This window comes from Ovis aries, chromosome 8 (genome assembly GCF_016772045.2).
Source record: "Ovis aries strain OAR_USU_Benz2616 breed Rambouillet chromosome 8, ARS-UI_Ramb_v3.0, whole genome shotgun sequence".
Taxonomy (NCBI): domain Eukaryota; kingdom Metazoa; phylum Chordata; class Mammalia; order Artiodactyla; family Bovidae; genus Ovis; species Ovis aries.
The window spans coordinates 81,692,823-81,719,965 of record NC_056061.1 but is presented as its reverse complement, the minus strand read 5'-3'; the positions used below and the strand labels follow the sequence as shown (position 1 = coordinate 81,719,965).

The 27,143-nt window shown below is 41.0% G+C and overlaps 1 protein-coding gene across 1 annotated transcript in view; it reads left to right on the top strand.

Annotated features, from left to right (window-relative positions):
- The first annotated feature begins 11,261 nt into the window (after positions 1–11,261).
- Positions 11,262–27,143, top strand: part of TMEM242 (transmembrane protein 242) — a 42,654-nt gene continuing 26,772 nt past the window's right edge. Inside the window, exons 1-3 of the mRNA XM_004011428.5 lie at positions 11,262–11,371; positions 11,886–11,986; positions 20,130–20,267. Coding sequence (XP_004011477.1) covers positions 11,284–11,371; positions 11,886–11,986; positions 20,130–20,267 — 327 coding nt within the window. The 5' untranslated portion in view covers positions 11,262–11,283. The remainder of the gene's footprint in view (positions 11,372–11,885; positions 11,987–20,129; positions 20,268–27,143) is intronic.

Genomic DNA, 27,143 nt, shown 5'->3' with positions numbered 1-27,143 from the left:
ATAACTGCAGCACACGGTGTTCCTTTAAGAGAAATTATGTAGAATGTAGAACGGGTCTGAGCCAACTGGTTGCTCTACAACCAGGAGTCAAGATGGACCTGCTGCTGTAATTAGGAGAATTTCAGTAAAATCCTTCCTGGATATAAGATAGCCCACCCCGTGATCTCATAAGGTCACTCCTATTTTCATAGTCATGAAACTCCATGAAATGCAACCAAATAAGGATAAATATATAGCAGGGCTTGAAATAGTAAATCTAATTCTACTGTAAGTCAGTCTATTTTGGTTTCTCAACTGTACGAATTCAGAATGTGCTTTGGGGACTGTATTTTTCTTCCTAATTGATTGGAACGATAGATTATTCATGACCTTTTTGGATTTCCCCTTCCCCCGACCCCCCCTCCCCCAACAAACAGTTCTATTTCTTCTCTCTTAGAATGTGAAGCATAGCTCTAAACTTGACATGGGAAAGTGAGATGTTATTTTTGGCTCAAGTAGAATTAAAACTTCCACCCCTGAGTGAAATCTGGTCTTTACTAACCCGACCACCCTTTGGGTTCAGACTAACTGAAGGGTGGACACATTACATTTTAGATCTGACCTTGAGCTGTACGAAGGGGAAGCATTGCTCTCTGCTCCCTGAACGGAAGAGCCTCGTGTCTCCAAACCTTACTACAATCATAAAGTTCGGAGGGAGACAGCAGAAACAATCCTCGTGATCAATTAGTTCACAGTTTCTCAAACTATAAAGTGTACAGGATGCTCCCTAACAAAGGGTTCCATGGTCAGATTCCCTACAGAATGTCTGCCTACTGCCTTCTCCACTTGAAGACTCTGGAACGTGGTAAAGCAAAGCAATGGGTTACATTTTGTTTGCCAGTCTTATCTGAACACATCCCCCCTTTTTGTCTAGATAGAAAGTAACAGCTTTGGGAACTGACATGACATGGAACACACTTTAAATAGTGCTGATCTATTCACAGAGGAGGACAATGAGGCCCGAATGAAAAGACATAGAGACAGTTATCCCCCATGCCTGGCAGGGCTGGGAAATTGACCCTGGTTTCCAGACAACTAGTCCAGGCTCTTTCTCTCACCTTGAAAGAGGTGTCATTAATGGTGGTAGCTTTGATGTATCCCCTAGTACATTTTCATTGTCTGGAATTTGAGGTGGTATTTATTTATAGTGCACTCAGCAATGAATCCATCAAATGCTCTGAATGTTTCTAAAAGGGCATTGGGCCCTGTACAGCTGACCTGGATAAAACATTCTCTTTTAAATTGCATATAATTTACTATATAGTGAAATATTTTATCATGCTATATATCCCATTCTAGAAGGTTATTAATTTAAATAAAAGAGTAAATCAGAAAGACATCTCAGTAAAATATGTCACTAAAATGAAAACATATGGCCCAGTGAGAAGTAATCATAGACTGTTCTTTTAAATACAGAGTGCAATAGTTGGTGAACCAAAATTATACAAAGTTGTCCAAAGGTCACATGTATATTTTTTCAAATTGTGCAAATTCAAGTAGTTTGAGCATTCTTTGGAAGCAACCTTTTTGTGACTTACTTTCTGAAAATGCATTTTGAATTTATATGCATTTTTTAACAATACTTATTTCCCATTTATTTGTGATTTTTGCAGGGGTTCAAACCAGTTAATAAAAATAAGTTTTCTTTTCACAAAGAACTTGATTTCTACTATTATTTTCAGAATCATTGTGATGAAAACCTTACCTGGAAAGAGTAATACAAAAGAGAACTCGAAGTTCTCAAAAGGTCGTGCAAAATCAATAGCAATCCTCATTAAAATCAAACAAGCCACCGAAGGTTCCGATATTTGGCTTCTGATCTCTCTTAAGACAGTGGTTTTCAAGGTCTGGTGTTTGTCAAAATCACCTGGAGAACTAACAGAGACTCAGAAGCCCAGAATTGTTTCATAGGGAAGGCCTGGGTCTCTGCATCTTCACCTCATTCTCCAGCAATGGTCTCCAAACCAGGCTGATCAGAGTTATCTGGAAAGTTTTGAAAAGCAAGAACCCCCCCCCCCCCAAATATGTATAAATTCACACATTTTTGTGAATCTATATGCATTTTAGCACTTCTCGAGTCATGCAATTATTTATGCGATCTAGTTCTGGATACTTTGAAATCTTTCTTGAGATTTTTTTTTTTTATTCTGCCTGAATACACTTAAGGTATTTGCCACTTCTAGCATGCATGTTAGTCACTTAGTCATGTCCAACTCTTTGGGACCCCATGGAGTGTAGCCCACCAGGCTTCTCTTCTTTGCCAACAAAAGTCCATCTGGTCAAAGCTATGGTTTTTCCAGTAGTCATGTATGGATGTGAGAGTTGGACTATAAGGAAAGCTGAGCACCGAAGAACTGATACTTTTGAACTGTGGTGTTGGAGAAGACTCTTGAGAGTCCCTTGGACTGCAAGGAGATCCAACCAGTCCATCCTAAAGGAAATCAGTCCTGAATATTCATTGAAAGGGCTTATGCTAAAGCTGAAACTCCAATACTTTGGCCCCCTGATGCAAAGAACTGACTCATTGGAAAAGACCCTGATGCTGGGAAAGATTGAAGGCAGAAGAGGACGACAGAGGATGAAATGGTTGGATGGCATCACCAACTCAATGGATGTGAGTTTGAGTAAGCTCTGGGAGTTGGCGATGGACAGGGAGGCCTGGTGTGCTGCAGTCTATGGGGTCAAAAGAGTCGGACACGACTGAGCAACTGAACTGATACTTGAGGTAGAGCTTCCCAAGTGGCACTAGTGGTAAAGAACACACCTGCCAATGCAGGAGGCGTAAGAGACAAGCATTCAATCCCTGGGTCAGGAAGATCCGCTGGAGAAGGAAATGGCAACCCATTCCAGTATTCTTGTTTGGGAAATCCCATGGAGAGAAGCCTGGAGGGCTACAGTCCATGGGGTTGCAAAGAGTCGGACACGACTGAAATGACTTAGCTTGCACACACACACTTCAGGTAAGGGATATACCCCAATCAGGAGGGATATTTTAAATTGGTTCCTAGCTTCTGAAAATCAAGTTTTCAAATATGTTTCCAAAGCCAGTCCTGACTCCTGTGATACTGTTTCATGAACCAGAGAAAGCACCCCTTCCTGGGGGCAACTGTAGCCCTGCCTGAGGGCACCAGTCTTGATGAGTGAACTGCAGACTGAACTGCAGTCCCACCTGACCCCTGGATGGAGGCCCTCCTGAAAATGAACAAGTTGAACAAATAAAGCAGAGGTCTTATCTGCTTCCCTTCCTCTCCTCTAGCCTTCCACGCCAGACCTGACCTGACCTGACCTGACCTGACCTGACCACACCACCCAGGCCTTCACCCTGACCTGATCAGGTTCTGTCTACACGTTATGGGCCTCTCAACTCATCTTGTGACTGACAGAGTCCTGCTAATGCTCAGGGCTCAGGATCTGACAACGGGCCTCCTGACCACGGGCTCTTTTTAAAAACGCCCTTGCTCTTTTAACTGGATCTGTGCCTTGCAATGATCAGTCACCATCTCCAGGTCTTTCGTTCTGCCCAAGGTCAGGACTTCTCCATGAGCAGATGTCTTGCTGATGCCAACCTTCTTGTCTGAATTTCTGACTCTCTCCCCTGCCCTGCATCTCATGATGCCATACTAATGACTTAGAATTCCTCCTGCTTCATCTCGCAACTAGACCGCCTAGTTCCTGGAGAGTGAAGACGTCTCTTCCCATGACCCCTTAGCCATGTTCTTTGTCCCCCAGAACAAGCCTGCTTGCTTCTGAATCATTTGTTGGGGTCTTAGTTGCTGAGCATATTTCTAGGAGGCAGCCCATTCTCCACAAGCCCTGCTCTGAATTCCAAGATCCCAGCACAGGCTTAGTAGTAAAAGCTGCCTGCCAATGCAGAAGACATAAGAGAAACAGGTTCAATCCCTGAGTTGGGAGGATACCCTGGAGGAGGGCATGGCAACCAGTATTTAATCCAGTATTCTTGCCTGGAGAATCCCATGGACGGAGGAGCCTGGCGGGCTACAATTCATAGGGTCACAAAGAGCTGGACACCACTGAAGCGACTTAGGATGCACGCTCACACAGTCCAGGACAGATGGTGACCAATCTTCTAGGCTCTCTATAACCACATGTGCAATGATAGTTACTATTTAAAGGGGTGATTTCTAGCAGTGCGGATTTCAAAAGCAAGAAATAAAAATTTCCGTTCAGTCCATATTTTACTTTTTGAGGCATAACATAGAAAAAAATACAGCTAGAAAGAATATCAATCACAAAAGTTGAAGCAAAAAAGTGCTTTGACGAAATTCTCACTTACTTAGAAAAGCAGGGGCCGTGGAACTATAAGCTCCAATGAACCAAGGGCTGTGCCTTTTGACTCCATCACAGTAAAGCCAGGGCCAAGACCATAATAGGTGCTCAGTTAATACTTGCTGAATGAGTGAAAACTAAATTCAGTCTAAACATCTCACTTAGTCAAGAAAGTTTTCTTGTTCTAGTTCATGTAGTCACTCTTTTATCATACATGTGAGAACTTGTTTTTCAGTCATTTTGTAGTTTATTACCTTTAATATATCAGAATAAGAGGGATAGTTGATAAAAATAAACACAATACACATAATAAGCACGAATGATACTAGTGGGGCTTCCCAGGCGGCTCAGTGGTAAAGAATCCATCTATCAATGCAGGAAACGCAGGTCGGATCCTTGGGTCACAAAGTTCCCCCGGAGGAGGAAATGGAAACCCACTCCAGTATTCTTGCCTGGAAAATTCCATGGACAGAGGAGCCTGGTGGGCTATAGTCCCTGGGGTTGCAAAGAGGCAGACACCACTGAGTGACTGAGCACAGCACAGCAACTGGTTGTCAACAAGCCCTTTCAGGGGATTCCAGTTATCAGCCTCAAGCTTGAGGATCCCTCCACACTGGATAAGGACTTGATGAAGCTGCTTTAAAATCCTGGCTCTGTCACTTCACAGGTGTGCATTGAGAAACTCAGTTTCTCAGTGTTTATGGTGTCAATTGAAAAAACGCCTAACCTAAAAGTTGAATTCTGTCTTATTTGAGGACCTTACAATGACCCTACTGGTTGATATCATGGATCTTAGTAAACATGAAGGAAACATGGGGCTATATGTGAAATATTAGGTTGGTGCAAAAGTAATTGCTGTTTGGCATTGCTGAACTTTGCATTTGATACTGGAATACATTCTACTGCACATTTCTCACTTTATTTATTTTTTGCTAATGACATTACTTGCTGTTTACATTTATCTTTGACTATGGAAATGATGTTAGACAAAAAGCAAATTCGAGCGTTTTTCTTATTCTAGTTCAAAATGGGTTGTGAAGCAGTGAATAATGTTGGCATAAATGGAAAGCTATTTTACTTTTGGCAATGTTAGAGGGTTTTCTATGACTGGGATACACACACGGGACTAAAAATAATCCTGCTTCATGTTGCCAGACTACTTGACAATTTACAAAATGCTTGAACAAATGTGATCATATTTGATCCTCACAAGGAAGTCGAGGAACACAGTTGAAATTATATGCATGACTCTTTCATAGGAAAATATCTAGTGGAGGCTGAAATATAAGAGCTTTCAAAAAGATTTCTGGTCCATCATTAACAATAATAACTCAACTGATAGCAGAGAAAAAAGATAGAAAGGATACTCTCTGTAATAAACAATGAAAGGAAAGAACCTATAATGGCAACTTTCATTTACTGTGATGAAGACAGACATGTTACTTAACAGTTACGAACTGTGGTTATAGACTACAATTCTAAGAGACAAAGGAAAGAGATGCCCAAAGTGAGTAATGAGACTCAGACTTTGGAAGTCTGGTTTCAGCTCACTGAAGAGGAATTATTACCATACTTATCGTTTATATCACATGATATTGATTGCCATGCCCTTCCAAACAGCTGTAATTTTGGGAATCCAGAGCAGGTACTGGGAAGAGTTTAAGAGGCTCTGGTAGTTCACTGTAGGATGCAGATTCTAGGCAGGGTTCCCAGCTAGCCTAGAGTCTCCTTCTGACACATGCTTCTCACTCTTGCTTCCATGATTTTCAAGAGAGTTGTCACTTGATAGCCCACTGCAGAGTCTGGTGAGTTACTCTGGAAGCCTACATAACATTTCTACTTAAACAGAAAATTCATCTTTTAAACAGGTGATCTGTTTTAAAACATTTTTACTGTTTTCTTTCCTTTTTTTCCCTTTCCATAAAAGTAATAGGTCCCTTGTTGAAAATAGTTTAACATTATAGAAATATGTAAAAATGTTGATTCCCGGGGGCTTCCCTGGTGGCTCAGACGGTAAAGAATCTGCCTGCAAGGCAAGAGACCTGGGTTCAATCCATGGATTGGGAAGATCCCCTGGAGAAGAGAACAGCTACCCACTCCAGTATTATTGCCCAGAGAATTCCACAGATAGAAAAACCTGGCAGGCTATAGTGCTTGGGGTTGCAAAGAATCAAAGGTGACTGAGAGACTTTCAGTTTCACTTTAGTCATTTTACTTATTAAGGTAGAAAGTGGAAGACATACAATTAAAAAGTTTCCACCCCTCTTTCCTCAAGGTAAGCTCCATAATAGATTTGTGTAAGATCCAATGGATCTTTTCTTCTGTGCACTGTGTTCAGCCACTCAGTTGTGCCTGACTCTTTGTGACCCCATAGACTGTAGTCTACTAGACTGCTCTGTCCATGAAATTTTCCAGGCAAGAATACTGGAGTAGATGGCCATTTCCTACTTCAGGGGATGATTAAACCTGCGTCTCTTGTGTCTTCTGCGTTGGCAGGCAGGTTCTTTACCACTGCACCATCTGGGAATGCAGACACTTAGGCAATTTTTAAAGATCTCTGTACTACATTTTTGACAGCTACCTTAAGAAGCAGTGAGAAGCATGGCCAATATGTGATCCTTATCAGATTTTTAAAAGAATTCAACCTCATACTTTAAATAGGGTGAAACTAAAGTTCTCAAGAAATATTTATTTTAAATAGTTGGAGGGGAAAGCCCATCAGTGTTTGGAACTAGCTAGAGCTAGGGCTACCCAGATTCTGGGAACTGCAATGCTAACAGGTTCCTAGCTGTCAAATTTTGAAATAGAACCTACAGGGGCCAAAAGGTTTGAAATAAGAATGTGGTGAGAGGCATCACTGGTATGGACTCTGAGCTGACTAAAAACTAACACCAAAATAGCAACAGAGCCTGTCTTGGATGAACTTGTTTTCCCAGCAGCCTCTTTTGCTTGCCAGACCGTTCTATTACATTTTGCTGAAAGGGACTCATACTTCCGTTGAAAAGGCAGCCCCGCTTGAATTGCATGGTGCATCATTTAGGAACTTTCTGATCACTGGTTTCCACTTGGAAATGCTCTGTCTGGCTCTTTTAGAACTAGTGTCCCTGTCTTACAAACACATTATGCTCCAGATGTTTGCAAGTCTCCTGTTTGGAGCTTGTATCCTGCATTTCCATAGAAACCAGTCTAGATGAGATTTCAGGGATCCTAGAACAGACCAATTATTCAGATTGCACTTGAAATACCCAGTTGTGGGCACAGTAGAAATATGAGACCTTGGGTAATACTGTCTTTAAGACTTCTAACTTGGGGTGCCTGGGATGCCTAATCTCTGGGCCAGGGACTTTCCATTCTTTTATCAGGCACGTTTGCCAGGCCTGGGAGAGAACAAGGGACAGGAAGCTGGGGCCAATGAGGAATGGGGTTGTAATTCCCTCGAAAGCTCGCCTTGTCCAAGTAGGTCTCAGTCCCTCCTCTCCAAAGCGTGTGTCTGACAAGAATCGTCAAAATGCAAATTGCTTTCTAAGGCAGAGTATCTGTCCGTTTGCTTGAATTGCCCCTCCACCTTCTCTTTACCAGGAAAACGAGCTTTCATGTAGGAAGGAGGAAAGTTGTCCTTTACTTTTAGGAATTAGAAAGAAGGGAGAAGTTTGTGAACCGCGTCCTCAGAAATAAGGACAGACAGATGCCCACAGGGTCTGAGATTGCCGTCTCAAACTAGACACAGGCTCCAGAGCCCTGGCCGCTGTAACTTTTAAAGATGTTTTACCTGTCTTCTGTTTATTACAGTAAATAGTAATATAATCCTTAAAATAAAAAAACAATTTCTGTGCTTTTGGTGGGGGGACATCAAAGAATGGGGAGAGTTGAGAAACCAGGACTTTTCCTCTCTAAATAGTCTTGCGAGAAGAGAATTTCAAGTGTTAAAGCAGTCCTGCATCCTAATCTATGGATTTTAGGAAGATCCCCTAATGTAGGAAATGACAACCTGTTCCAGTATTCTTGCCTGGAAAATTCCATGGACAGAGGAACCTGGTGGGCTACATTCCATGGGGTCACAAAGACTCCAATGCAACTGAGCGACTGAGTACAGCCCAGCATGGCAATTAGTTGTCATCAAGCCCTTCCAGGTGCTTCCAGTTATCAGCCTCAAGCTTGAGGGCCCCTTGGCAGTGGATAAAGACTTAATACGGCTGCTTTAAAATCCTGGCTCTGCCGCTTAACAGCTGTATGCATTGAGCAAGTTAGTTTTTCAAAGCTTATGATGTTGACTGAAAACACATAACCGAAAAGTTGAATTAAGTCTTAAGGACCTTGCTGCTGCTGCTAAGTCGCTTCAGTTGTGTCCGACTCTGTGCGACCCCATAGACTGCAGCCCACCAGGCTCCCCATCCCTGGGATTCTCCAGGCAAGAACACAGGAGTGGGTTGCCATTTCCTTCTCCAATGCATGAAAGTGAAAAGTGAAAATGAAGTCGCTCAGTCCTGTCCGACTCTTTTCGACCCCATGGACTACAACCTACCAGGCTCCTCCATCCATGGGATTTTTTTCAGGCAAGAGTACTGGAGTGGGGTGCCATTGCCTTCTCCGCTTAAGCACCTTACTGAGGACTAAATAGCCTGGAAGTCAGCCTTTTAGATAGCTGTGAGGAACTGTTAGAAAAGAAGGGAGGAGCCAGGATATTGAGGAGCTTTTGCTGAAAAACAAACAAGTAGTGGAACATCAAAAGATTACTGCTAATCACAAAAAAGCAAGACATCTCAAGTTGATTTTAGTGTTTTTCTTTGTATGAGAAGACACAGGAGACTGGCTCATTGAAACCATCCCTTTGATATGCACCTTAACTATCTCGGGCTAGTATCCTGTTTCTCTTCATCCAAATTTCACCTCAGGGTGCCCCGCTGGGGCAGCTTCAGTGGCTGATAGCTGGATGGAGGGCAATATTCTTTGCTTATTGAAACAGCAGGCATTATTTTTTGTGGGGGTCCACAATGGAGAAGATCAAATGAGATAATTCATTTGAGGCACTCAGGGCAATGTCAGAGGCACAGAAAACACTAAATAAATGTTATTAATAGCTGCTATGGTCGCTGTGTATAAGGGGAAGCCCTTCTTCTGTGTGGGTTTGTTGACAGCCAATTGCCAGTGCCCAATCCCAGAGTTTTCGACCTTAAACAAATTAGCTTAGCATTTGCCAACTTAAAGAGCTCTTTCAGATTCTGATGCTGTGCTTCCAAAGAATCCAGTTTAAATTCTTTGAGATTTCTCCCAGTCAGAAACTTAAACACAGCAGTAGTGCTCAACCTGGCTCATTGTCAGAAGCCCTGTTGAGCTTGTAATCTGTCCTGCTTGGACCTTCAGAGCCACCATCTTCAGTGATAGGACCTGGGCATCAATGCTGCAAACAGCTACTGGAATTGAGGGGGATGATAACTAGACCTAAGATATGCTGACTGTCTGGGTCAGGCACTATGCTAACTCCTTTACCTACCTTGCTTCATTTAATTCTTATAGCAATACTGTGAGGTGGGTACTATCGGTTTCTATATTTTGCAGGTGGGGAAACTGAGGTACCTGAGCCTCAATCAAGTTCTCAGAGCTTAGAAGCGATTGAGGACCTAATGTTTGGGCTATTAGTTGCATTTTAACTGACGCATTCCCTTACTCATTCACCCAAAATTTATTTTACATAACCAGGTAATAACCCTAAGAGCCGGGGCATGTAAAAATGAACAGATATCTCCATTCCCATCCTCAAGAAGTTCATGGCTTTTGTTGTTGCTCAGAACTAACAGGAATGACAGATTGCCTTATTTTTCCAAGGATGACCTCAGGTGTCTGTGTTTGAGAGGTTGAAAAGATTTTCTATGGCTACCAGCTTCCTCCTCTCAGTGGCCATTTAATGAACCCACCAGTGTCTGCAAACCAGCCACCGAGTCTGAAGATCGGGTCTGTCTGCTGGCCACAGATGGTGAGCGTTCTAGGGCTGCCTTGAAGTTCCCAGTTAGCAACTCCTTAGGGTGGTCCTTTGCTCTCCCAGCTGGGGTTATGCCATTCACTTCAGTTAGCATCCAATCCCCTCGGATGGCCGATCAACCAAACCTTTAGGGTAGGAAGCGCATCACCACCGGGCTGGCTGGCAGTCTTACAAGCATAAAACTTGTCAGGTCAGTTCATTTCAGTCACTCAGCGGTGTCCGACTCTTTGCGACCCCATGGACTGCAGCGCGCCAGGCCTCCCGGTCCATCACCAACTCCCAGAGTTTATTCAAACTCATGTCCATTGAGTCAGTGATGCCATCCAACCATGTCATCCTCTGTCGTCCCCTTCTCCTCCTGCCCTCAATCTTTCCCAGCATCAAGGTCTTTTCAAATGAGTCAGTTCTTATAAAACTAAGTATATGTCTATTCTCTGACTCAGCAATTCCACCTCTAGGTATTTTCCCCAAAGAAATGAAAGCATATATTCACCCTGTCACTTACATCTAAAGTGACAGCTTTACGGTTACGAAATTTCCCAGCAAAGTACGGAGGAAAGACTAAGCCAACTCCCTGGACACCGTATGAAGCCGATCGGGAAACCGAGCTGCGGGGTCTCTAACCAGGCTGAGACTAAGTTCCTGGCGCAATCTACGACGCCTCACTGCCTCCTAGAGTCAGAGCCGAGCAGTGCTTCAAGTAGGTATGGTATTGAAGCGCAGCGATCATCACCTTGGAGCGGGCAAATGATCCTCCCGGGTTAGACAGTCGTGGAAGACACTGTCCCCCAGGGTGCAAGCCACAGCATCTTCTCCGCCCGGGCCCCGAGGGCAGCAGAGGTTTGCATGCAGAGGTCGTTCTTCGGACGGATATTCGGGTTGCACAGAGGGAGGTGGCAGCGGAACCTTTCTCTTCAATCTCGCTCTCGTTTCCACCCGGGTCCAGTTGGCTCCGGACGCAGTAGCGAAGGCTCAGAAACATGGAGGCGGGGGACGCGGGGACTGCTGGACCGTCCTCTCGGCCGGAGGCCTCGGTGTCTGCCGATGACCGGCTTTTCCTGGTTAAAGGTGTGGTGGGGCGAGGTGCGGGTGTCAGGTCAGGGTCACCCGGGGCGCTAGCCTGCGCTGGAGCGGGCGTCCCCACGCACAACGCTGCCGGGGCGGACCTTGGTTTGAGTGCCCTGAGTCCAGTGGACTGGTCCCGCGAGCTGTTCTGTATAGGCTGCGTTTACCCCGTTCCCTCTGCAGTTTCTGTCTGTCTCCCCCCGCACCTCCCCTTTCTAACTCCCAGTGTCTCTTTTTTCGTCCCCGGGAGAAAGAGGAGACCCTGTGCCTATTCTGTGCTCTTGGGACACTTACACTGGAATGGCCTCAGGAACCAGAGGTCGTGCGGCCACGCAGGTTTCACAGCCGCCATCATTTACCTTTGCCAGGAGCTTCTTAGCTATCGTTTCTCGAATTCCCAAATTGATTTTTAAATAGTATCTGAAACTTATTTGTGTCCATCTTTTTAACTTCAGGTTTTTTTGTTTTTTCTTCCTTCTCCCCACCCTCTATTTCCTTCCTCCCAAACTCTTGACAGGTGGAATTTTCCTTGGTTCTGTTGCTGCAGCAGGAATGCTAGCTGGATTTGCCACAACATTGTCTTTGGCTAAAAAGAAAAGTCCTGAGTGGTTCAATAAGGTTTGTGACATAGAAATCCGTTGGTAGCACAATTACTGTTTATAAATCAGTGGCAGCTGTTTTGAATAGAAAGTGTTGATGGCCTTTCCTATTACTCTAAGAAGTAAACCAGTGTGGACTTTGAGATTCAAAAGGGTACAATTAATCAACTGTCTTTATTTTCATTTAAAGAAGTAATTATGTGCTTTTTAAACTGTTAGCAGAACAAGACTTTGAAAGCTCGTCCAATACATTTCCTATTCACAACATGACCTTAAATCTCAACCTAGGTAAATTATTCTCAGTTGTAAGAGGCCCCATATTGTATGTAGCACACACACAAAAGTGCCAGTTAAATTCTTGAGAGCACTGCAGTAGCCATTTCTGGCTCAGAGATGTTAAAATGTTGAAATATAGTGCATCTTAGTATAGATGAAAAACACAGGCCAACTTTTTGAACCTGGAAACCGTGCATGTTTGTGCAGTACAGCAGCCCCGCTCCCTAGAAAATTGTCTGGCACGGAGTGGTTGTTTAGTCACGTAAGTTGTGTGCAACTCTTTTGCCACCCCGTGGACTGTAGCCCATCAGGCTCTATCCATTGGATCTCCCAGTCAAGAATACTAGAGTGCATTGCCATTTCTTCCTTCACAGATCTGCCCCGCCCAGGGATCGAACCCACTTCTGTGTTGGCAGGTGGATTCTTTACCACTGAGCCACCAGGGAAGCCCTTAGCTCGTAGTAGGTGTTCAATAAATTTTGGTTGAATGAGCCTAACCAGCTGAGGGCAGAAAATCTAATTCCATGAGCAAGTTTGAGCAGTCGCCTGTCATGGACAAGTTGAGTAATTTTCTTCCCATTGTGGTGGTTTTTCTGCATTGTCCTGTCTCTACCCTACCTACATCTTATGGTTTATTTATCCATTAACTTATTTCTTCAATAAATAATTTAAATGTTTAATAAAATAAATGTTTATTTAGGATCTTTTATGTGCAGGCACTGTGCTAGCTAGGTGTAAGAGATACAAAAATGAACAGAACATGTGCCCCTCAGGAAGCTAGGTCTGGTGTGGGAGACAAATGTTATATAGCTAATCACACAAGTATCAATATAATTACAATTTGATATTTTCTTTGGAAAAAGTGTTAGGTGAAAAATCATAAACCAGTTGAATTCCTTTTTGACTTGTATTTATCTTTAATAATCTTACAATTATATTTAAGCCTTAAGAATGGTGGGAGACCACATTAAAGTGCATTTGGTTTCCCCTCTGAATATATTCAGGATTCATAGGGAGTTTTCCGAATCACTGTTAGGAACTTCATGGTCATTTCCTCCCTATGTTACAGAATATTTTCAGAGCAGAAATATGTATCTTGAGGCAGAAATCAGTGAAACCTGAGTGATAGTGATGCTTTAATAGTGGAGTTTTGGTTGATTTCTAAATCCAAGTTAACATGATAACCTTTGGTTTACAGATCTTTTGAGAATCTGATGAAAGCTAGCAATTCTCTTTCAAAAAAAAAGAAACACACGTTCACAACTTTGCATGCTATTTTGCAGTTATAAGATTTGATTCCACATATGGCCTTTGTGATCTAACACAGTGATTTTCAACCTGAGGCCCACAGAACCCTGGGGATTCTTGAGACCCTTTGGGGGGTCTGTAAAGTCAGTTACTATGGTGATCCTGCTAAGACGCTTGCGCTAGTGGTACAGAAGCAGTAAAGCACAAAGTGCTGTGTCGTGCTGTGTGTGTGTAGTTGAGGCAGTGGCCCCAGGCCTGCTAGCAGGCATTGTGGTCCTCTACACGCACCTGTGGTTAATGCCATCTTTGCAGAAGAATATCCTTGTTGAAGTAGTAAAATTATTTTTAATATCTTGGCCCTTGAACATAACCTCTTTGTGAAGTCTGTGTGAAGAAATGGGAAGTACGCATAAAGCATTTTGCATTATACCAAAGTAATATGTTTTTCTCAAGATAAAGCACTTGTGTGATTGAGTTACAGTCTGAACTAGCCACTTTTTTTTCATGATATATTGTTTTCACTTGAAAGAGCAACTGACAAACGATAGTTATTCAGAAGTATGTAGACATTTTCTTCAAAATGAACAAAATGAACCTTCTCTTCAAGCAAGCAATTGTTAGTATGTGTCGCTGATAATAAAATTCCACCCTTTATAGGTAAAAATTGAATTTAGAAAACTTGTGTCTGCCATTGTGAGCTTGCCAGCTGCTTAAACACTTGAAGCTTTTTTCTGAGATTGGTAGTGATATTAATGATGTGATTTTAATATTTAATAAATGATGTCAGGAGTTTGAAAGATAACTTCTTTCGGCAAGTCAGTATTTTCTGAGTGATCATGATGCATGGATGAAAGTTCCATTCAAAATGCAAAATAGACCAGTGGATTTTAATGTAACAAAGTACAATTTATTGATACGATTTTTTATTCCATATTGCAAATCATTTTTAAGAAACTGTTTGTCGAGTTTGGGTATATATCAAAGAAGGGAGGCTATTAAAATACTCCTTTTCTGACCACATACCTGTGTGAGGATAGATTTTATTTGTAGTTAAAAAAAAAAAGTGAAAGTGTTAGTCGCTCAGTTGTGTCTGATTGTTTGTGACCCCATGGACTGTACCCTGCCAAGTCTTCTGTCCATGGAATTCTCCAGGCAAGAAGATTGGAGGAGGGTAGCCATTCCCTTCTCCAGGGGATCTTCCCAACCTGAGGATTGAACCTGGGTCTCCTGCATTGCAGGCGGATTCTTTACTGTCTTGAGTATTTGTATACTCCAACCAAAAAACATTGCAACGGATGGAATATAGATGCATGTGTGAAAATAAAGCTCTTTTGTTAAACCAGACATTTAAAAGATTAGCAAAAATGTAAAACATTGCTTCTTTTTGTGCTAAATGTTTTGTAGGATGGTTATTTTAATTCACATAATCAGAAATCTTTGGGATCCAAGTATAAATGGATCCTGAGACCAGGAAATTTGAGCACATCCTCTTTTGGAAGTTAAATATTCTTCAAATAACTGAGTTATTTCAAGACCCATTTAGGAAATGAACAGACAGAAAGGGTGAGTCATCATCTTTCTGATACAGCTATAACTTCTGAGAAATTATAAGAACAAATCTTTACTTTGGTATAATGCAACACAGCTCTTTCTATGATGTAAAGAATATAACAAAATATATCAGCTAAGAATGCTGTGTGGGGGAAATCGCTAGATTGAACATTCTTTTTAAATATCAGAATTTGATTTATATCAGATTTATCCCAAGATTAAACTGAAAAAGAAAAAAACTGAAAACATGAACCTTATTCTTAGGGAAGCAGTTGACTTTCTGACAAACCGAAAAATTTGTTTTGATAGTTTCTGTACCTGTGAATAATAGATTAAATCTTCCTAAGAATATATAGAATATAAAAGGCACCATGTATTTCAGCATAAGAGGTATTATAAATACAAAATAATGGAAAACAATTATTCTGTTTTAGATTTTAAGTATCATAACTGCATTGTGATTTGCTAAGATCAACTTCCATGCACACACGCCTTCATTTTAATTTAAATGAAAAGAATAAACAATGTGCTGAAGAAAAATACAGCTTTGATTTATGCATGTGTAGTTATATCTAAAGAGCAACATTGTTGTTTGGCAAGTCAGTCTTTGCTGCTGTCAGTCCTTGAGCGTTCATTTTTAAAACTTCGAGCAGGCTGTATAAAGGCCATGTGACATATAACTCCAGTGGATAAAGCTTGATGACTAGACTTTTAAAAACTTAAGAACAAATCAGTTTTTAACATCATTTTGACTAAAATTAGTTTTAGAGTATATAGACAGTAGCTGATAATAACTCACTTCCCTCACAGTCAGTTTCTGAGACTGACAGACGAATACAGCATGTACCTTTTTTTAAAAAAAATCTGAAAGTTTAGCAAACTTAAGATTTTGTTGGAAGTATTGCTGTGTTATTAAGGGTTGTATTTATAACCCATTGTTACCTTTTTTACTTAGCAAAACATGGATTTCTGTATATCTATAACATACAGTTTTTGTCCTCAGGGAAATATGAAATTTTTAATTTAAGTTTCAAAAATAAAACTTAAGCCAGAGCACCTAAACTGAGCCTGGTGTAATAATATTTGGTTAATGATACTGCTTCTGGATGGAAATAAGCCAGTTAGAAGTTGGTGTATTTATGTGAGGTCTGTAGTGTCTAGGGAACCGCTGAAATTATAGCAGCCTGAGAGAAGGAATAAAATAAGAGAGTAGTTTTCATCATAGAAAATGGCTAAGGAAAATCTCTTGAGAATCTGGTCGGGACCAGGCTATTTCTGCAAAAAGTATGCCTTTAGATAGGATCTGTTAGGTTTTAGGTGTGGGGATACAGATAAACAAAATGTTTCTATGTACTGTGAATAGTATTCTCAATCACAAATACATGCCTAAAAAAAATACAAAACCTTTATTAAGAATGGGTTGAATAAAAAATAAATGGGTTGAGCAATATAAAGACAATTTTCTAAAAAAGAAAAAAAAGACGAGTAAATGAAAATATATTTCTAGATGAAAGACAGGATGTTACAGATTTTCTCTTATCAGTTAGCTAATGTTTGATGTTATTCTAATGAAAATGTCAATGAATGGGGTGAGTGGGAGTTGGAAGGACTCTTGACAAAATGTTCTAGGGTTTTTCTGGAAGAATGAATAGGTAAAAACTTAAGAAATAATTGATAAAGTGGAAACAGTGTCAGACTTTATTTTTGGGGGCTCCAAAATCACTGCAGATGGTGATTGCAGCCATGAAATTAAAAGACGCTTATTCCTTGGAAGAAAAGTTATGACCAACCTAGATTATGACCAACCTAGACAGTATATTCAAAAGCAGAGACATTACTTTGCTGACTAAGGTCTGTCTAGTCAAGGCTATGGTTTTTCCTGTGGTCATGTATGGATGTGAAAGTTAGACTGTGAAGAAGGCAGAGCGCTGAAGAATTGATGCTTTTGAACTGTGGTGTTGGAGAAGACTCTTGAGAGTCTCTTGGACTGCAAGGAGATCCAACCAGTCCATTCTGAAGGAGATCAGCCCCGGGATTTCTTTGGAAGGAATGATGCTAAAGCTGAAACTCCAGTACTTTGGCCACCTCATGCGAAGAGTTGACTCATTGGAAAAGACTCTGATGCTGGGAGGGATTAGGGGCAAGAGGAGAAGGGGATGACAGAGGATGAGATGGCTGGATGGCATCACTGACTCCATGGACGTGAGTCTGAGTGAACTCCTGGAGTTGGTGATGGACAGGGAGGCCTGGCGTGCTGCAATTCATGGAGTTGCAAAGAGTCGCACACGACTGAGCGACTGAACTTAACTGAATGTGTATGATGTAAATACTTTCTGAATATTCAGACTTCTGATTCTGTAATTACATCTATGTGATTCTGGTATAAAATTCATAGTATGAAGTTAGCTTAGAAACCTCTATATAATTTTCTCAAAAAAGTTTGAGAGGAGAAGGATTAATTCATAGAATGGTGTTGGGGCAGTTGCTAAACTGTTGGGGGAAGTGAACTCCCTTTAGTTACCAGCTTCTAACAGGACTAAAGTAAATATCAGATGAATAAAAAAGCTAGGGGTAAAGACGTTTTTTAAACAAAAGTATAGCTAGAAGGAAAGAGAAATGACTGTGACTTAGATGTGGGCAGGTAGCTTAAAATCTTCAGAATGCATCCTTGACCAAAAACAAACAAGCAAAATAAAAAGATTAACCTGGGACTTCTCTGAGAGTCCAGTGGTTGAGACTGCGCCTCCACTACAGGGGCGGTGGGTTCCGTCCTTGGTCAAGAAAGTAAGAGCCCATCATAAACAAGCAAGCAAGCTAGGGGAATAATACAGCACATGTGATAGGGCTTCAGAGTACATTAATACAGAAAGAATATACAATTTAGAAGACTCTAAGTATATAACATGAATGTGCAATTCAAAAGGCGTAAACGTTGGCTCATAACTTGGACAAATACGCATTCTCAGTAACAGTAGAAATATAAATAGTCTTATGTAAATTTCAGAGGTTTCTTTTTTGTGTTTTTAGTTTACCTGAGACCATCTGATGCTGGCTAGCTTGAAATGGTCCTCATAAAACAGCATTGTGACTTAGTAAAACGTTTTGAAAAACACTTTGTATGTCTATCAGCTTATAAAATATTCATGATTCCTTCACTTAGTAATTCTGTTTTGAGGAATTTCCCCCAAGGACTTTATCAGAAATGTGGATAATTGTTTAGGCACAAGGAAGTTTTTAATACAAAAAAATTAATATAAAAACCTGAAGCTAGTGTATATTAATAACGAATGGCTAAGTAAATTATGATGTCAGTGCAGTGTAACCTTTAAAAATATTTGAGTTCTTGACACTGTGAGAAGATGAAAGTTGAAGATTAAAAACATTTTAGTGGTGTTAAGTTGTTTTTAAAATGTCAAAATATTTACCATGGTTTACTGGATAATATGGAAGTTTTTTTTATTTCATCGTATTTTTTATACATACCAAATTTTCCTCAGTGATTGTATAATCAGAAAAAAGTAAGATTCAGCTTTTGAGGAAGTTAAAATTTTTATTTTTGTTTGTTGATGTTTAATGTGTTTTAGCAGACAGGCCCATGGAGAAAAATAATAAATTCTTAAGATTTCCTAAATTCTACAGTTTCCTTTAAGATTTTTCCAAAGGATAAATTATATTTCATATTCAGTTCAAACTGTGGGAATAAGTGACTGTCCCATAGTTGGTTTCAAGTAGAACCATAAGTATTATCACACCTTTGTCTATTTCAGCAGTGTGAATATTTGAATTACCCTAAGTAATGATGGTTTTTATTCTAATTTACACTGTGGATTTGTTTCCACTTAAAAAGATACTTTCATTTACATTTTGTGTTGTGTTGTATTTAGAATCAGAACTGAGAAATGACTGAATGGCAAATTCCTGTTAGTCTATAAAGCGAGACTGCTGAAGTGCTCTAGCTTTTATAAGTTGTGAAGCCTTGAACAAGTCTATTTAATCTCTCTCTGCCTTAGTTTGGTCTTTAGTGAAAGGAGGATCATAGTACCTGTCTCACAGAGTGAGGCTGAGTGAATTAATACATGCAAAATGCTTTAAACAGTGCTTGTCATATAGTAAGGGCGCAATATAAGCCATATATACATATATCTGCCTGCCTATATATATATATATGTATATAAAGCTATATATAATTATCGGGGCTTTCCTGGTAGCTCAGATGGCAAAGAATCTGATGCAGTGCAAGAGACCTGGGTTTGATCCCTGAGTCAGCAAGATCCCCTAGACAAGGGAATGGCAACCCATTCCATCATTCTTGCCTGGAGAATTCCACGGACAGAGGAGTATGGCGGGCTGTAGTCCACGAAGTCTCAAAGAGGCGGAGACAACTGAGCAACTAACACTCTTCACTTTTCTTTTCATATATAATTATTAACTGTTATGTAGTATTTGGAAATACAGGATCCCTGGGAGATTGCAGTCCTGCAATCTTATAAAAAATTAATCTCATTTAGAAATAGGATTCATGGTCATTTAACGGCATAAGGAAAAGTGTGGCTTTGGTCCTTCTGATCAGTCTAATTTAATCATTAGTATCAGTAGTGAAAAGAAGCGTTTAGTGTGTGGATACCACTTGTGCAGCTTATTCATAAACCAGGAGATGTGGAAGAGCGGCTAACCACATTCAGTAGAGCGTCCCTTTGCTGCGAGTGGATCCGGTGGCCCCTTCCTCTGGGTCCATAATGGCCTGTCCATACATGCTGTGCTGTTGCCCTTTCCATTTCGGTCATAACTTCTCGGTGGCTGTGTCCCCCAGTCCCACCCCAGGACCGAAGTATTTGGTCAGAAAGAAGTTGCTCTGTGTACCTAGCCTGGCTTCTGGCACAGTGCCTTGCACACTCAGATGTTTTTCAGAGAAATTGTGATTTAAGTTATGCAGTTGTTAAGTAGCAGAGCTGGAATTTGAACTTGGATTGGTCCAATGTTCCAGTTATCATGGTGCTTACCAGAGAGTCGTTAATTGCAAACGCTCTCCAAATATTTATTCTTTCAAAGTGATGATTTTTACCTCAGCCTTTCTGTCTTCATTGCAGGGAAGTATGGCCACAGCTGCCTTACCAGAGAGCGGGTCTTCCCTGGCCTTGCGAGCCCTGGGCTGGGGCTCACTTTATGCCTGGTGTGGGGTCGGTGTGATCAGCTTCGCAGTGTGGAAGGCTTTAGGAGTGCACAGTGTAAGTAACTACAGTCTTACAGTTGGTATCTGGATTCTGTTTTGTCCTGCCTAAATCGTCCAGATTTTGAAATTTGTATATCGTTTATTTACTGTCTTAGGAAGTGATGACAGAGAATTGACTGAATTCTTGCTAATAACTAGGCGGCTTGTCATTACTAGTAAATCATATAAATAATTTAAATATTTGAAGGTGGTAAAACTTCAAATATAATTAAAGTAATGACTAATTCATAGCAAATGGTCTTTCTGTATAAATTGGCAAGAGCTACTTGTTCAGGAAAATTTAATTTGGAATAGCTTTCTATGCTGTTTGACATCCATATTTATAAACATCATTGTAAAATAGTTAAAGCATTTTAAAATTGTTATTTCAATTATTAATGTGTTTACACATTATTGGGAAAAGACTTAGTGCCTGTGTGTGTGTAATTTATACTCCAAGCTGAAGAGCTGTGCATTCAGAATAATGGGAAGTTCTGTGGACCAGGCTCTTTGTGACAGATGGGAGTTGGTAGTGGTTTAGAATGGGTGGCTGCAGTAGAGTTGATGAAAAGAAGTTCCAGTTATATCAGTGTTTCAAAGGTAGGGGCAATAAGGATTTGTTATAAATTGAATGTCAGAGGTGAAAGTCAAGTCAAGGATGTCTCCAGGGTTTGGTCTGAGCAACTGGGAAATCAACGGGATCAGTGTGAGTGGAACAGATATTAGGGGATCATGTGAGGAGCCCAGTCCGGGGCTTGTGAGTTTGGGAGAGCTTTTAGATAGCCAGGAGCCAGGTGGAGAGTCAAGTAAGCAGTTAGATATAGATGGGTGGAATTCAGGGGAGAGGTCAGGTGAAGGTATAAATTGGAGACTCCTCAGTATGTGGGTACTATTGAGTTGGCCAAAAAGTTCGTTGGGATGTTTCTGTAGCATGAGATCAGATGAGCTCACAAAGCAGAGCAGAAAGAGGAAATCTGAGGAAGGAGCTCTTGGGCGTTTCTAAGGTTTCGAGGTTAAGGAATATCGAGGAGGTTTCCCTACCAAAGAGGAAGAGAAACCCAGGAGAATGGCGACCTGGATCCAGTGAAAACAGGTGGATGCTGGGTACACGTCGCGTTAGAATGAGAACCTATCCTTTGCTGAGCTGGCGACGCGGAGTCGTGGTGGATAAAGCCTGAGTGGAGTGGATGTGAAGGAGACGGAGGAGAGAGATTGGAGGCTGTGTGTGGGCAAGTCTTGAGTTTGGCTCTAAAGGGAAAGGAAGAAATGGGGTCGTAGCTACAAGGGGGAATGGGATCAAGAGAGTGTGTGTTTTTTAAATTGGTTGAGTTAACAGCATGTGTGTGTGCTGATAAAGTGAAGTCGTTCAGTCGTGTCTGACTCTGTGACTCCATGGACTGTAGCCCACCAGGCTCCTCCATCCGTGGAATTTTCTTGGCAAGAGTACTGGAGTGGGTTGCCATTTCCTTCTCCAGGGGATCTTCCCAACCCAGGGATCGAACCCAGGTCTCCCGCATTGCGGGTTGACAATAGTGTGTGCTGATAGGTGTGGAGAAATTAATGCAAGGGTTGGGGGGGGGGGGGTTGTTGGAGTAACAGGTGTTATTATTAAATTGTTCACATTTGGCTTAATCATAACTACATAGGCATTAGTGTACTTTTCACTTAAAATATATTGACAGACTGCTTTTTTCCTAGTCTAATCTTTATATTTAAAGTAACTGCCCAATAGTCACTGTAACAATAAAATAGGGATTGATTGAAAAAGTTAGAGAACTTGTGGCTGAAGATTTTTTGATGAGTTTTAGACACCTCAGTTTTCCTTTTGACCAATGTAAAATCTCTTCATTTCAGGCGTTGTACCAGACATTTTAGACATAGCAGATTATTTAGTCCTCTCAATAACTATGAAGCAGGTATTAATATCTCCCGTGTTATAAATTAGGAAATGAGGACTCAGGTCAGTCACTTGCCCAAGATCACGCAGCATGTAATTGGCAGAGTCAAGATTTGAAGGCATATCTGATGATCTGCAGAACCTAGCCTGTTTCCAGTTTTACCTCCCTTGGCTAAGATGGACAATAAAGGAATAGGTCCAAGGGGCCAGGGCAGGGGCACGGAGCGAGTGAATTTGGTTTTGATTGTGGCATGATCCACAGTCTTGATAACTTGACAGATTTTACTGGGTATCTTCAATGTGAACCTCATCTCCTAACAGAATTGACCTCAGTCTGGTATAGGATGGGCTGTTCTTTCCTCCTATAATATGAGAGCCGTTATTTGAAAACAAATGGAAAAGGTTGGGAGGAAATATGTCTGGTGATAATATGTGAATGAATTATGGGTGTGTGGGTCAATTTCTTATTTTACTTTTCTTTGTAACTCTTAAATATGTATTGCTTTAACAGTAATACTGCTTTAAAAAAATAGTCCTAGGTTTTATTTTTATTAATTTATGCTGACTATAAAGCACAACTGCTGGGGAGTTCACAAAGCCTCCTTGACCACATATGAACTCTGTGTCGGGGTTGAGGGGGATGCGAGTAAGAGTCAAGTTATTAAGTTTTTGATTTCTATAAAAATGGCAGTCTGTTAGCACATCACATTGAGTGCACAGAATTGATAATGTTTCTAGAGTTCAGCATAGGTCATAAATCAAGTAGTGAAGTTTTAAGGTATTTACAAATATGAACAGTCTGATTTAGAAGAGTCATAATGAATCCAGATTTTCATAGACCAACAAAATTAGGCTCTACATTATATGCTTGAGAACTTGGGCTTTATGGGCTAGACTGTGCTATTTTTAAAAAATTTATTTATTTTAATTGGAGGCTAATTACAATATTGTGGGTTTTGCCATATATTGACATGGATCAGCCACTGGTGTACATGTGTCCCCTAGCTGTGCTATTTTAGTTTCTAGGATGTGAACTTTTTGTTTTATGGCACTGATTAGAGATTATTACCTAAATAAAATATCTGAGGGGCCGAATTCTTTTCTGATTGGCACTATTGATTCTTTAGATTGGCACTTTTGCCATGTCTGAGAAGTCTCACAGAAAAATGAACCCACTGGTAATTTTTTAGGATACATCTCTTAAAAGCTGCAGTGTTTATCAATTTGTTTATTCAAACGACAAATGTGGGTCTTCCCTCAGCCTGGCACTGAGCTAAGACAGAGCTCCCTGGTGGACAGTATGGGTGATTTTCCAAAGAAATTCTTGTTAGATGACTCTGCTCTGAGGCTTCTGGAGAGCAATGTGGTATATATTTCAGTTCTGCATTTAGAGTTTTGATGATAACCATGAGGTTGCCCTGATTCCAGGGATGAACTTTTATTACTATTTACTGCCTCTTACTAGGAAATTATGAACAACCTAAATAACATATTAAGGAGCAGAGATATTACTTTACCAACAAAGGTCCATCTAGTCAAGTCTATGGTTTTTCCAGGGGTCATGAATGGGTGTGAGAGTTGGACTGTGAAGAAAGCTGAGCGCCGAAGAATTGATGCTTTTGCACTGTGGAGTTGGAGAAGACTCTTGAGAGTCCCATGGACTGCAAGGAGATCCAATCAGTCCATCCTAAAGGAGAGCAGTCCTGGGTGTTCATTGGAAAGACTGATGCTGAAGCTGAGACTCCAGTACTTTGGCCACCTCATGCAAAGAGTTGACTCATTGGAAAAGACTCTGATGCTGGGAGGGATTGGGGGTAGGAGGAGAAGGGGACGACAGAGGATGAGATGGCTGGATGGCATCACCGACTCAATGCATATGAGTTTGGGTGAACTCTGGGAGTTGGTGATGGACAGGGAGGCCTGGCGTGCTGTGATTCATGGGGTCGCAAAGAGTCGGACACAACTGAGTGCCTAAACTGAACTAGGAAATATCATTCTTCTGTGAGGAAGGAAAAGTTTTAGTCAAAAAATGTTGAGCAAAAATGGTCCCAGCCTTTGCATTCACATAGTATTGAGATGGACATTCTAGATAAACACATGTAAATCAGAATCAATTCCTGCTTCAGATAGTTAAATTGTAAATAAATCTCTGGTATAAACCAGTTCCATGAAAAAGGGTGCCCTCTAGTGGCTGACCTAGAGCAGCTCGCGTTCCCTGTTTTAATTCACAGCTCCATCTGCTGGCCTAAAAGGGACCATGTTGAAAATGCTTAAAGCAAAGCTTTTTTTTTTTTTTCCCCACTTATTTTATTTTGGGCTGTGCTGGTCTTGGTTGCTGCGTGGGCCTTTCTGTGGTTTCGGTGAGCGGGGGCTGCTCTCTGGCTGTGGTGCGCTGCCTTCCCGGTACAGAGGCTTCTCACTGTGGCGGCTTCTCTAGTGGGGAGCTCGGGCTCTACGACGTGCAGACCTCAGTAGTTGCGGCACGTGGGCTCCGTAATTGTGGCCCCGGGGCTTAGCTGATCCACGGCCTCTGGGATCTTCCTGGGTCTGGGGTCGAACCCAGTGTCTCCTGCGTTGGCAGGTGGATTCTTTACCACTGAGTGGCCAGGGAAGCCCTAAAGCAAAGCTCTTCAGTTTCTTAGAAATATTTTGGATTTACTCGTTGTTTATTCAGAGTTAGTGTAGAAGTTCATTTCACATGGAACATGTTTAATGTATCAGATATAAAGAAAAAATTTTAATTTACACAATGGTGGATCATTTAAGAAGAGATTCCAGAAAAGGAGAGAGCTAGTGGAAGCTGTCTTGTCAGCCAGCTGAAGCAGATCAGGGTGCCCAGGGTTTAAAGTGGGACCCCTGCCTACCTTCGAGTCAGAATCAGTGCAGGTCCAGCCTGGCATCACCACACCAGCTCCACCCTGCTCACCAGCTGTGGGCATGGCCTCATTGCTCAGAATGGGCTCATCAATTACTTTGAATTATGGTATTTTATCATGTGACTATTTTATCACAGCATCTGAACTGTGGAAAGAATGAACATTTAGTATGGGTTCATGTTAAGTTTAGAGACTTGTGGAGAGCAAATGCTTTTCAAGCAGGTAATAAGGGCATTAGTGATATTAACTGGTGACCCCTCAATTGTCAAAAGGAAAACTGTGCCACCTACAGTTGTTTAAACGGTAACTTCTTTACCTTTTATTGTTTGTAGTCGATATAGACTGAGAGGTTGAGCATATTTATGGTTAGACTGTCTTGGTCTTTTTTTCCTTCCCTTTGAAGGAAAAGCATTTGGTGTATAAAAAATTCCTGATTAATATGATAGAAATCATTATAGCTTTTCATGCCTAATGGACCTGTGTTCTACATTTGTTTGAGGTGAGGTTATCTCAAAATACTGGTCAGAATCACCCACTGCTAACATTTACTGTAGTTTGTATAGAATATATTCATGGTACTTGGTATAGTTAAAATTTACAAGTCACTTACAGTTGTCTTCACAGGAGCTAAAACCTTGATAGTAATAAAACCATGAATGGAAACATTTTCATTTATTGTGAAATACTTAAGTTGTCCCAAGATTTTAATTTAAAAATGAATTTATAAATGGTTTTTTTTTAAAACCATGGGATAAGAGGTATTTGTTTTTATTTATATATATTGGTATTTATTTTTAAAGAAAAATATTTAGGACCTATCTTTTGTTAAACAAAGATGATTTTGTGTTTTGTAAAAAAATATGTACCTATTGCTTAAAAAGTCAATGCAGAAAAGTTAAAAAAAAATCACCAGAAATCTCTGAGTTGTAATCACTTGTTAGAGTAGAAACATCCATTTAGACCTTGTATAGGCATGTTCGTATAATTGTAAAATATTTTTTTATTGTACTACTCTAGAACTTTTTTCACTGAATAGTCGCAGGAACATCTTTGCACCGTAGAGTGCCTCAGTCTCCGTTGCTTTTAATGGCTGTGTGGTGCTCAGCTGTGAGTTGTGATTTACCTGGGCAGCCGGCGGCGTTTGGATTGTGATTTTCTGCTCTCAGGCGCCATGGTGAACCTCTGTGGGCACACGTCTTTCTGTACTGTGTTTTGTCAAGAAATGTGTTCTAAAGACAAGATGTTGTTGTTGAATCAAAGTGTATTTTTTAAAAAATGTTTCTGATATCTGTTGTTAAAATTTCCCCACAGGAAAATGTATAAAATTTAGAAGATGTCAGCAATGTATACAAGTTGCCTAGCCTCCTTGCCATTAGTGGCTTTCGTTACTCTGAAGTTTTGCCAGTCTGACATATGGAAAATGTCTCCTTTTACCTGTCTCTCTGAAGACCCTGCTGCTGTACAGGCTTTTATGGGAATGATCTGCGATTACAGCCCCAATCTTCTTCATTTAATATAGGTTGCTTTTTTCTCAAAAGCCCAGACCTCTTTTTCTTTAAAAAACTAAAAGTTAAACATGTGAAGACAAACATATTTTAAACATCTCTCCAAAAGTTGTCATTTGACTTTTCCTGTTGTAAGTGAAAGTGAAACTCACTTGGTCATGTCCGACTCTTTGCAACCCCATGGATTATTACAGTCCATGGGATTCTCCAGGCCAGAATACTGGAGGGGGTAGCCTTTCCCTTCTCCAGGGGATCTTCCCAACCCAGGAATCGAACCCAGATCTCCTGCACTGCAGGCGGATTCTTTACCAGCTGAGCCACCAGGAAAGCCCTTTCCTGGTCTAAGGAAGATCTTATTTAATAAGTTCTTTTCCATTATGGCTTATTACAGGATATTGAATGTAGTTCCCTGTGCCCTACAATAGGACCTTGTTTATCCATTCTCTGTATATTAGTTTGCACCTGCTAGTCCCAGATTCCCAAGCCAGCCCTCCCTGCCCCCTGCAGCTGCAAGTCGGCTCCCTTTGTCTGTTCTGTAGGTAAGTCCTGTGTGTCATGGTTTAGATTCTGCATAGAAGTGAGATCCTTTGGTATTTGTCTTTCTCTTTCTGACT